This window comes from Pezoporus occidentalis, unplaced genomic scaffold, assembly GCF_034315485.1.
Source record: "Pezoporus occidentalis ecotype Australia unplaced genomic scaffold, CSIRO_AGI_Poc_V1 ctg192, whole genome shotgun sequence".
NCBI lineage: Eukaryota > Metazoa > Chordata > Aves > Psittaciformes > Psittacidae > Pezoporus > Pezoporus occidentalis.
In genome coordinates, this window is record NW_026913771.1 from 1,478,851 (window position 1) to 1,490,663 (window position 11,813).

At 39.6% G+C, this 11,813-nt stretch overlaps 1 protein-coding gene across 2 annotated transcripts; it reads left to right on the forward strand.

The window, feature by feature from the left end:
* Position 1: 1 nt before the first annotated feature.
* Positions 2-9,458, forward strand: RNFT1 (ring finger protein, transmembrane 1). Of its 2 annotated transcripts, none has more exons than XM_062617135.1 (9): positions 2-171; positions 2,076-2,494; positions 2,828-2,904; positions 3,528-3,628; positions 4,223-4,376; positions 6,053-6,211; positions 7,339-7,404; positions 8,218-8,319; positions 8,513-9,458. In XM_062617135.1, exons 1-9 carry the CDS (start codon positions 17-19, stop codon positions 8,645-8,647), a joined length of 1,368 nt encoding a protein of 455 aa, XP_062473119.1. In that variant the 5' UTR covers positions 2-16; the 3' UTR covers positions 8,648-9,458. The 2 variants fall into 2 exon arrangements, with proteins under 2 accessions (XP_062473119.1, XP_062473120.1); XM_062617136.1 differs by having other exon boundaries at positions 70-171; positions 2,050-2,494.
* The last annotated feature ends 2,355 nt before the right edge of the window (positions 9,459-11,813 follow it).

An 11,813-nucleotide genomic window follows, 5' to 3' on the forward strand; every position in this document is an offset into this window, starting at 1 on the left:
AGCAACACCCAGCTCGATGCCTTCCTCCTCCTCCTCCCCGCGCGGCTCCTCCTCTTCCTCCCCCCTCCGCTCCCTGTCCCACCCACTCGGCCTCAGCAGCAGCGATGGAGGAGGCGGACGGCCGCGGCCTGGGCAGTGGCAGCGGGCGGAAGGCGCCGGCCGCCTGATGAGGTACCGCTGCCGGGCCCATGCAGGGGAGGGCGGGACAAGGGCTGCCGGCGGCCGCTCCCCCTCACAACCTGGGACGGGGCGAGGAAGCGGCGATGCCCCACCAGGGTCACCCCTTCCCTACGCCGGGGCTTCCGTGGAGGCCGGCGGGGACCCCCGGCGCTCCGTCGGCGGCGCGCGGCACCACAGGAGGGTGACGGCGGGATCCGGCCGCGGCGCGGCCCCGTGAGGGGAGCGGGCGAGGCCGCCGCGGCCCAGCGGGAACGAGTCCGTCCGGGTGCGATGGGAGACGGCGGCCCAGGGAGAAACGGGGAACGGTGGAGGGAAAGAGCCTTTTTATCAAGGACCTAATTTCCTCTAATTAGGGGAGGGGGAGGAACCCTGGGAGCTGGGTGCGGGTTTCTTTCGGTTTGAAATCCCGTTTATTAACTTAGTTACTTGAAAGTTTGTTAGGCAGGGTGCCAAGGGAAGCTGAGCCACTCGAACAATGGGATCGCTGCCTTAACAGCGACCTGTCAAGGTTTTGCAGAAGCAGACCCTAAAATGCTAACTGAAGGCTGCTAGTGAGGCATGTAATTCCCGTCCTTTTAAAGAGAGCGTTCGTGGTCTGGTCCTGCAGACACTCTTAGTGATGCTGCTCACGCAAGTCAGTACTGTCTCCAGCTTGTTGGCTTTATTCATGTGCATAAAATAACAGAACATGAGTTTTGGCTGGACTTAAGTGTGATGTAATCTTTGACCAACAGAAATAAAGTAGTAGCAGCTGCACTTCTCAGTGTTAGTAAAGTGTCCGTATTCATATATTATTTAAATTGATGCAATTTACTCTTCTAATAAAATCCCCCTTTAAAGGCTTAAGAATTCTGGGTTTAATATATTAACAACTTTTCACAGCACAAAGCCAATTTTGTTTTAACCTTTCTGTATCCCCAGTGGAACTAGCTGTGTATGTACACTGAGCTTTGGAAAAAAGTAATTTCAAAGAGGAATCCGAAAGAGTTTGAATCACAGAAAAAGGATTGTAAGAAAATTCCTAATGTTTCCTAATAATACTATTCTGTAGTTACAAGTATTGTGCTAAATCTCACTTCAGAGCATTCTGCAAAATCATTACTCTGATGTCAAACCAGTCCAGAGGTGTAGATCTAACACTATTTGACCAATGTTAAGACTGACACACAAGTGAAAAGCTGCCCAGGAGGACAACAGAAAGATGCCAAAGGAAAGATAAATAAGACCTCATCTGGGTGGTCTCGCTGTTAGCTTATGGCTTGTGGGCTGCAAGTCTTTTCACCTAGACCATATGGTCCAGGCTCTTTTAAATGCTTCTTACAAAATGGACTAACCTGGTTCTGCTCACTTACCCAGACAGGATAATCTCATTAATCTCATAATGGCCCTCAATTTTGAGCATGCACTGGCTTTTGACTAGGCTTGTCTGAACAAATGCTTACTATTTTATGGGCACATGTAAATGTACTCTTTGCTTCCTTCCCATCATTGTTTGCTGCTTCTTTGGCCTATTACTGTTACTATTTTTGTGAAATCATGCAGCACTTCTAAGATCTCTTTTGTACAAGCTAGTGCTGGTCTCCTGTTCAGCAGCTTTTGCTCTTCTGATTTGCATTGAAGCAACTTTAAATTCTACTAAGGCAGCCAGGCTAGAAAATCTGCACGTGAGAAAAAGGAAATAATTTTATATGGCACACAGAAAGTTGCCCCGTGCAGACAGGGTGCAAAGCCAGCACACCAGCTTTCAGGACAAAATGAATCTTTACTTCACTATTGTATTTGTGTTGGGGTTTCTGTTTTGTTGGGGTGTTTTTTGCTTTGTTTTGTTGTTTTTTTTTTTTCCCCTGAACTAATTCTCTCTTCCTTCAGCTGTGACTTTTAATATCCCACTTTAGGAGACAAAATAGCAGGAATCTGTACCAGAAAAAAAATCCCACCATGCAACCAAACTGCAGTCATCTCCACAACATCCAAGGGAGCGGCAATGACTCTTCATCTCCTCAGAGCACCCACGCAGTGAGGTTGTCGGGAGAGAGCTCGTGCCATCATAGTGGAGACATTCGCATACAGCTGAACTCTGCTGTGGGAGAAGCCAGAGAAAATGCGAATTCCCAGCATTCAAGGCCAGGTTCCCATAGTCGCTCCCATAGACATGGCCACGGCGAAGCAGGGGGACTCGATGATTCTGCTCCAGACACAGAGGAACACAGCAGCAGCTCCCTCTCGGAGCTCAGATACCTGCTCCAGTGGCTGCACAAAAGTCTGCCGTATATCTTGATTCTGTGTGTCAGATTGGTCATGCAGCATATAATTGGTAGAGTATAACAAAATAAGGTCTGAAGGAACAGACCCTCCTCCCCCCTCAAGAGATACACTAATAACCATGCCTAAAATATAATGCAATTTATTTTTAGCTTTATTTTTATTTGCTTTATCAGAAAGAGAGATTTACTAACTACATTTCAGTGGCTTCTGTTTCCTTTGCTGGCACATGTACAATGTGCATAATTATTCTGGCTTGACAGCCTGAGCTATTAATTGTAATTACAAAGATGTATTAGAAGTGGCTGGTTTTATAACCCAGTTCTGTATTTTTCTTCTTTCTTTTTTTTTTTTTTGTGTATAACTGACCCTTTTTTCCTAATAGGCATTTCTCTTGGAATTGGGCTTCTAACAACTTATGTGTATGCAAACAAAAGCATAGTAAATCAGGTTTTTCTAAGAGTAAGTATCACGCTATACAACAAAATTCTGTAACTTAACCAAGACCTTTATCCATCAATTTTTGAAAGAAATGTGAGTGGAGATACTGGTTAATTTACCGAAGACTATTAGGTGTCAGGGTTTCAAGATGGAAGTTAAGTTTCAATGCTTCTGTATAGGGTAGAACTGCTCAGATAAGTAAGGCTTGCAAAATTCAAAACAAGGGTTTTTTCTTTTCTCTGACTTTGAATATTGAAATCACTTCAACTGATAAAAGTTTTTTGGAATTCATGGAAGAACTTCTTAAATATATTTATGGAACTGAACAGCAGGTGGAAGTTAAAGCTTTCAGCTGTCTCTGTTCACTCCCAAAGAAAAATCTGCTGTTTCTTTAGAGTGGGGTGGGTTTTGGTCGTGTTTTTAGAAAAAAACTTGATACACATAGAAATCATTACATTGAAAACCGAAATAACTGTTTTACCTTTCCACTGAGTTCTGTTTTATTTGGCCTAAACCCAAAAAAAAAGAGAGAAAATCCTCTAGTAATAACTGTTCAGGTACAACAGACTTAGTGCTTTGGAGATACATTTAAGACACTGATACTGAGATAAGGACTGTAATACGTCTTTACAATTACCTTACAGGAACGGTGCTCCAAGTTGCAATGTGCTTGGTTACTAGTATACTTAACTGGATCATCCCTCCTCTTGTATTACACGTTTCATTCTCAGTCACTGTATTACAGGTAAGCAAATTAAATGTTAACTGGGAACATTTTATCTGGGATGCTGCTGTTTTTCTTTAAAATGAAGGAGAAACCAATGCCACAATTAATCTCCATTCCTCTTCTGCCCAGCTGAACACGTGCTGTCCTTAAAAGCAGTATGCTGGAATTTGCTAGACCCCATAAGCAATTTATGGCACAGGTGTACCATGAGGAATGTACCTGGGTTTATTCCCAGCTTTGACCCTGCGAGCTTGCCTTTGCAGTATTGAATATGGCATTCTAGGGATCTGTGGAGCTTATGCCTCCAATTTATTTTGTTCCCCTTACTATTCTGTGACTACAGTCTTGGCTGTAAATCAGCCAGAGGCTGTATTGCTACAGTGAGAAAGCAAGCCTGTCTCTAGAGGATGGGGGTAGTGAGGAAGGTTCAAAAATTGACAGCTTGTCAGATATCATGAATGGTAATTTACAATGAAGAGTTCATTTTGTTAGCAAGTGTTTTCCCTCTGTGTAAACCAGGTTTTCTTTTATAATTAAACCTGCTGGGATAATCTCTGGTTTTGCTTTCCTCTAAATAGGGTGTTCCAGTAACTTCTGATACTTCCCTTGTAGCTTAATCTTCTTAAACCCTACTGTGGATTTTATGAACTTCTGGGAGGTACTCTGGATTGTGGGAGTCACAGACTTCATTCTGAAATTCCTCTTCATGGGCTTGAAGTGCATTATTCTCTTGGTGCCTTCTTTCATGATGTCCTTTAAATCTAAGGTAAGGAAACAAGCTGTATTTTTGCTTCCTTATGAAGATTCTTTTAAGGTAAAATTAGCTAATTATTAAAAGCTACCTAGATAAAAGTCTTTTTAATTAAAGGTCTGTATATAATCCATCACCACACTGTGGGCAAGAAAACCCTGTGGATTTCAGGTTCTTCCCTGCTTGGTGCTAAGGAAGGTTTACAGTCTGATCTGAAACAACTGCTTGCATTATGTCATCGAATAAACGGGTTTATTTCTGTCTCTAAGTGGGGGGCAATGTGGAAACCTTTTATTTGCTGCAGTGTAAGAGTGCGTGGAGAGGCAGTTGCAGCTGAAGCACAGTAAATTTTTTATGTGCGTGACAGTAACTGACGTGGGAAGACGTTAAGATCTGTGCATGCAAACAGCTGGTTTTCTGTCTTCAAAAATAATGCTGTATTTTCTTCTGTTAATAAATGAAGCAATAGTTGTGTCAGATCAGTTAATTTGATTTGTAGCTTAATTCCTTGAACTAGTGAAGTTTAATCATTTTCACAGAAGCCTGCACTGGTTGGTGGGGTGTTTATTTTTATCTGCTTCCTGAAAGAGGCAAAAGCAATTAAAATTTATGTCAAAATATCAAATGCTAGTACTGCTTTAAAAAAAAAAATAAAATAGAGACTAAAAAGCACAGTTCATATGTGGCAGCATTTGAACAGATGCTTTGGTAGGTTTTTCTCTTGCAAAACGTACCAGAACAAGTTTTTCTCAGGTACAACTGCTTTCTCTAAATACTGACTTATAATCAACCTATCTAGGGGTTTTTCCTACAGCTACTGATGTAACATCTAAAAAGTAGTTATTGAAAATTCTGTTACACCAACTGTGACTTAAACTGCCATTGTCTAGATTAAAGAAGAAATCTGATCAATAGTGGCAAATTGTGGCATTATCCAGTGTACATTGTAGAAAGAGCACTTCTTGCCTGTTATAAATACAGTTTTAAAGACAAATATAAGGAAATAAGGTAAGAGCTAAGCTAAATACCTGTGATTATACATGCACACACGCAGAGCCCTGTGCAGGACACCTGTGCCTTGGAGTTGTTATTCAGTAATTTTTAGGCTGTCACTGAACACTCTTTACCTGTTCCATCCAGCTACCCTGTGCTTCGTTTCTGGCCCCCCAGTTTTCTTATCATCCCATCCTATATAGGAGTTAATTATCTCAAGATAAGGCTTCTTACAGAGGCATGAACTAACACTTACAGGAAAACAGTTTGTATTTGTTGATAAAAGAATGGGCCTTACTCACATGCTTTAATCCTGAGTGCAGGACATGACTGCTAATGAAAAGCTGATCTACGGGACTGGATTTGTCTTATTTTCCATTTTCATGTAACTTTTATTTATTTTTTTAATGCTTATGTAAGTAAGACTGATAGTATTGCAAAGCAGGAAGGCATCTGACAAGCCATCCTATTTTAGCCTATTAATTTGATTTTCTGCAGTACAACAGGCGTGTTATTGTGTTTGTACAACTGTGGTGAGACTTATCATCTGGTCATAATTCTTTTTCATGCTCCACATTTAGTTGTTTCAAGATAATACAACAGGAAGTTACTTCAAAGTATAACAATGTGTCACTTCTCTATTTTAAAAATCCTTTGTGTTCTAAATCTTAAGTGATTCTTTTGCATGTCTTGCTTAGGGCTACTGGTACATGCTGTTAGAAGAACTCTGCCAGTATTACCGTATGTTTGTCCCCATACCAGTTTGGTTCCGTTATCTTATTGGCTATGGGGAGCTAGACGGTGTACTAGGATGGACCCTTGAGATATTGCTGGGCCTTCTCTACCTCATCCTAAAAGTACGTAAGCTTTATATTCCTCTTAAAGTGTTTTGCAGTAATTATTACAGCGAGTTAGAGATGCATGAACTACCACATTTCTGAAAGTTCCCTTGTGTTTGAACTGATTTGCAAGTTAGAATCATAGAATCATAGAATGGTTAGGGCTGGAAAGGACCTTAAGATCATCCAGTTCCAACCCCCCTGCCATGGGCAGGGACACCTCACACTAAACCATGTCACCCAAGGCTTCATCCAACCTGGCCTTGAACACTGCCAGGGATGGAGCATTCACAACCTCCCTGGGCAACCCATTCCAGTGCCTCACCACCCTAACAGGAAAGAATTTCCTCCTTATATCCAAGCTAAACTTCCCCTGTTTAAGTTTTAACCCGTTACCCCTTGTCCTGTCACTACAGTGAAGTTCATGCTTTAGTTTAAGTGATACAGCTTTCCAAAACTGATAGGAAAACTGGCTCAAGAGACCAAATCATCTTTTTCCTGCACCTGTTCTGGGAATGGATGTGGGTTGCATAGCAAAGAACACTGTTACTATAGGTCCCCTCACATCAGATGCTGTTACCAGATATTGAGGAAAAGAGCCTGAAAAAATAAAGAGAAAATTCACGGCTAGAAGAATGAACATTTTCCAGGAAACTAGATTTTTCTCTCTGCTGGATAGACCTGTTGTGATGCTAAAGAAGTTAAACATAAATGTTCATACTGGCTGTCTACTTCACTAGAGAGTTGATCTGCCTCAAGTGTAACCAGACTTGGCACAAGTTTGGCTTTGAACATGAAAAATGATACTAAGGTATCTTAATTATTACAAGTCTGAAGACTATCGTGTATATAACCATAATGCTGATAGACTTGCACTTGCATGCTTCCTTTTAGAACATAAACACTACTTTTCTTTTGAAGAACAGACACCTACTGAGGAAAAAACCTGCGGGGTAAATTCTTAGTTTGGTTACATATTAAGCAATTAAATAAGGTCAGTCTGAACTATAGCTTTGCTTATGATCCTGCCAGCATCAAACTAGCAGCAAGACTTCTGATGTTAGAGTCTGCACAAAAGCTTCAAAGCTTTTTAGTTCACAGAGAAAAAATACTACATGTAACTCAAGTTTTCTTTCTCATTTCAGCTTTTGAGCTTTTTTGGACAATTGAGAAACTTCAGACAGGTCTTACGGATATTTTTCACACAACCAGTGAGTACTGAATTCTCTTATGACAAAGCAATAAACCCAATGAATAACCTCATTCCTGTATTACTTTCTGTTCTAGCAATAGACAACTGCATTTTAAAAGTAAAGCCACCCTGCATACTTATTCTCCCATTTTACAGTCTGAATTCCTTTACTGCGTGATTACATTGTCATTTGAACAACACCCCTTATCCCCCAGATCTATTCTGCATATGTCTTCAGATAAATGTATGTGTAATAACATACCCTTTTTGTCCCTCTTCCTGCTTTTTAACTGGAATAAACTTTGGTTGGATGCAGACAGCTTTATGCTGAAATGCAGTCATAATTGAAGCTTGCCAAAATAACTGACATGCAAGTAACTTGTTGGAATTCTAAGTTTCTAGATAATCTTTCTCTGTAGCAGACATACTGTTTAGAGCCTGCTGTTCATGTAAAATGCGTAGAAGGTTTTGGAGCACAGTTTCATTGAACTACAAGAACAATAAAACACTCCTCATTTTCTAACTGCTATCTTGATCAAATTGGAACTTACCACAGAATTTTGCTTAGAGGACACTGTCAAAATAAATCTGTGGTTTATCCAGTAACTGTGATCAGGGGAAGATACTAACTGGACAGCATGGTATGTAGGAGCAGATAAGCTTTAGGCCCCAAGGCAACTATTAAAAACCACAGCAACATCTCGCTGAGTAAGGACTGAATAGTTTTCCTGACACAGCAGCCCTTATTCCCAATACCTTTCTGTCCTGGTATTTCTCTGTTTTGTTTTGGCTTTTTTTCTCTCTCTATTAACTAAAATCCCTTGTTTTACAGCACTATGGGGTGACAGCTAGCAAGAGACAGTGCTCTGAATCGGATGACATTTGTTCAATCTGCCAAGCTGAATTTCAGAAGCCTATTCTGCTTATCTGCCAGGTAATACACACTATGAGAATTATTTGTTGCAAACTTAAAAATACTTTAACCAGCTGGTAAACCCACCAACATGAAGTTGGATTAGTGAGTGTGTGTCTTCTGATTATTTTTAGAAATTAGGCTATGCAAATTATATACCATCTTATAAATGGAAGAGCTTAGAAGCTCTAAGTTCTCATTCTTTTCATTACAGCACACATTTTGTGAAGAATGCATCTCTTTATGGTTTAATAGAGAAAAAACGTGTCCACTCTGCAGAACTGTTATTGCAGACCATGTTAACAAGTGGAAGGATGGAGCTACATCTATGCATCTACAGATTTTCTAAAGCATGTTGAAACAACTTGGTTTGCCATTTGTTTGTTCAAGCCAAGGTTTTTCAGTTTACTGCAGATAAATTGTAGGTGGCAGAAGGAACGAGTTCCCAAATTCTAGATAACATGCTTCTATGAAACGTTCTGGTACTTAAAACCGCACAGAAAATGTGAACTTGACCTTAAGCATAAGAAAAGTAAGTTTACAGACTGGATGCACAGAAGTCAGCATTGCTTCTCTTGTGATGCTTGTAGGAAACAAGTCCTTGAAAAAATGCTGCGTTATTTCTTGTAGCAGCTTCTTAATGCAACATTTTATCTTAAAAGTTTTCAGTAGAGTTCCACATTGTACTGAATTGTATTTACCTTTCTAACATGACTCAAATCAAAAGGTTGACCTACCAATTTTATTAAGCTAATGAGTAAATTTTGTACTCTGGACTACAGTGAGAATTAGAGCTACTTGTCACTTTTTGCATTAAAGATCCTTTAATGCTCGCCCAACTGATGAGAGAAATGAGCTTCTTATTCATGCACTTGTAACAGCAACTATTTCTCACTGTACCTGGAGATAAGCCATAAGACTTTTCCCCTTTAGGTTCTTGTAGGCTTCTAATGGATCTTTGGCTCAATAGAGAAACCAACCACTATTGGTAGTTTTTTACTTAACATTTTACAAAGTTGATATTTTTAAAACAAATCTTTAATACTATATTTTTGTCATAACAGGAACCAGATTTTCTTACAGGGGAGAATCTATTTTATACTATATTTGCAATTTGTAGTATGCATAAAAATCAGAGAGAATAAATGCATTTAAATCTATTCGTTTGCTGCATGTTGAATAAAGAAGTAAGATTCATTACTGTTTTAAGTATGACCCTACACCTAAGCACAGCTCACTGCTAGCTATACTTTTCCTGTTAAACTACTGTCTCTGAAAAACAAAAACCATCCAAGTGCTACAACTTATTCATGACTAGTCTTTATGCGAATTGTAGAGCTAAGTTAGATAAAATCTCCCTTTTTTTCCTACTTGTCTTTTTTCACCTTGCTATTAAGATAAAACTGAAAAAAACACTCAAATTATTGTTACATCAAAGTTAAACTGAGTTGCCATTTACTTGAGCATGTCTTAATAGCTTTATGGAACTTGTAAATTTTGGAAAAAAAAAAACCAACCCTACAATTAAAAAGTTAGAGACTGACTTGATGGATGATGTAGTAACTCAACTAGCCAGGCAGAGTATCTGAGTACTATGAAGTTGCAGCTGACACAGCCAGATTTATAGGGCATGATGGCACCCTTAAAGGTACAGGTAAACCAGTAGAATTTAGTATAAATTAGAATTTAGATGGAAGATTCAAGCTAAGAGGTATCATTTTATGTTCAACCTGGGTTTTGCTATAGTGTGCTGTGTATTTTTCTAATTGCATATTTGTTTGAAGTTTACTGCAGTTCAGTGTAATTATGCCCTATGATTGCTTCACCATGGTACTGGAGTGACTGGGCAAAAAGACTCCAGCTTAAAGAAAACAGGCAAAAGCTTCTAAATCTGTAACTGGAAACCTATGGGAGTAGAAGAGACTGGTTCTCATGGAAGCCGTTCCCAGCAGGTGAGGTACATAACTGGAGAATGTGCAGCTGAATGGCATCAGAGCAATCCTGAGGGTGGCAGGGAAGAATTAGAGCTTGGTCACCGCCACAGCTGTGCCTGTATCTTCAGTTCTGTCTGAACAAACTGCTCTTTGTTTCCCCAGAGAGGTCTAGCTATGCCTTAACTTGCATTTGAAGTTTGTACAAGATCAGAACTATTCATTTTTAAATTAAGACCTCGAAATTTTTAAATTTCATCAGTGCTTATACTCAGACTGATGCTGCTGCAGAGCTTCCCTTGAGAGATGGACAAGAACTGAACCAGTCAAAGAACAAAAACCAGTAGGGGGAACTTAAGGTTGGATTTGGAATCTCTGGTGGGCCCACAAAGACACTGGCAGCTGACTTGGTTACAAAACCATATTTAGGCTTTCCCAAACTTAATCATGAACATACGGTTGAGCTTCTTTAGCATTTGAAGGTTTTTCTCTTCATACAGGCATAGTGTGGGTACTGTGTAAACACAAGGAGTGCTCTACTTAATTTAGTCAACAAGTAACACCTTTAGAAAAAGCTTTGCTTGTGTGAGTAAAATGAGTGACTAAGCCCAATACACAGCTTAGAAGGGCAGATGTACTAACCAATCCTTCCTAAAATACTGGGCAAACAAAAAATTGTAACTTACTGTGGATTAGCTTCTCCTGAAACACCAATACCAACAGCTTAATCACTTTTTAATTAAAAAATCCTCTCAGAGAAAATACATTCTAAGTTCATCAGACTTACGATGTTAGAACAAGGAAATGCACTTCCTGATGCTAGGAAGTTTATTGATTATTGATTAGATTCTTGATTAAATTAACCACCTACCTGGAATGGGCAGCCATTCATCGGAATTGCAGTAGTCTGTGACAGCTTTTTAAACAGCTTTTTAGAACAACAGGTCTAAATCACCGTGTGCATTCCTGAAATCTTAACTGGGAAGGTGCAGATGCTTCATACAGGGAAATTTGACAGAAATTAACCTGAACTAAATTTTCTTTTCCTATAGAATGGAACTATGTATCAGCTACTTACCTCAATAGGTAGTTCAGTATCTAAACCAGATACTCTACGCTGAGGAATTAAGACCTCGAGTAAGACCAGCATTATTACTAAAAAATATGAAACTAATTTAGAAGTACTACACTTACAATTAAGGAAAAAAAACCCTTCAACCCAAGAACTTGTCAATGTCACCAAAGACTATTTAATGGAGAACAACAAAACATGGCATCAGTGCTTTAAGTCAGCCCTGGGTTGTTGCTGATCCTTTGGTCTTTGTCTATCAGAGAGTAGTAACAACACCTTACTAAGTCAGGGTGGATATTGGGCAGAGATAGGAGTACGGAACAATTTGTCTTTTATTCTCTCTTTTGATGAGTTTTTTTGTCCTTCAGGAGAGAGTGAAAATTATCCAAACCCAGTAATATTATCAAACACATTTTATTAAAAATCAAAGAACTAAAAAGAGATTTTGATCAACCAGTTAGGATTTACACTTCATAAACGAAACAAGTCATTCTCATTTTAGTTACAGAGAG

What these genes read in the sequence shown, in the direction of transcription:
- RNFT1 (XM_062617135.1), top strand. Translation starts at nt 17, where the DNA reads ATGCCTTCCTCCTCCTCCTCCCCGCGCGGCTCCTCCTCTTCCTCCCCC. An exon ending in GGCGCCGGCCGCCTGATGAG is followed by an intron (nt 172 to 2,075) that starts GTACCGCTGCCG and finishes ATCCCACTTTAG; the next exon opens with GAGACAAAATAGCAGGAATC. An exon ending in GGTCATGCAGCATATAATTG is followed by an intron (nt 2,495 to 2,827) that starts GTAGAGTATAAC and finishes TTTTCCTAATAG; the next exon opens with GCATTTCTCTTGGAATTGGG.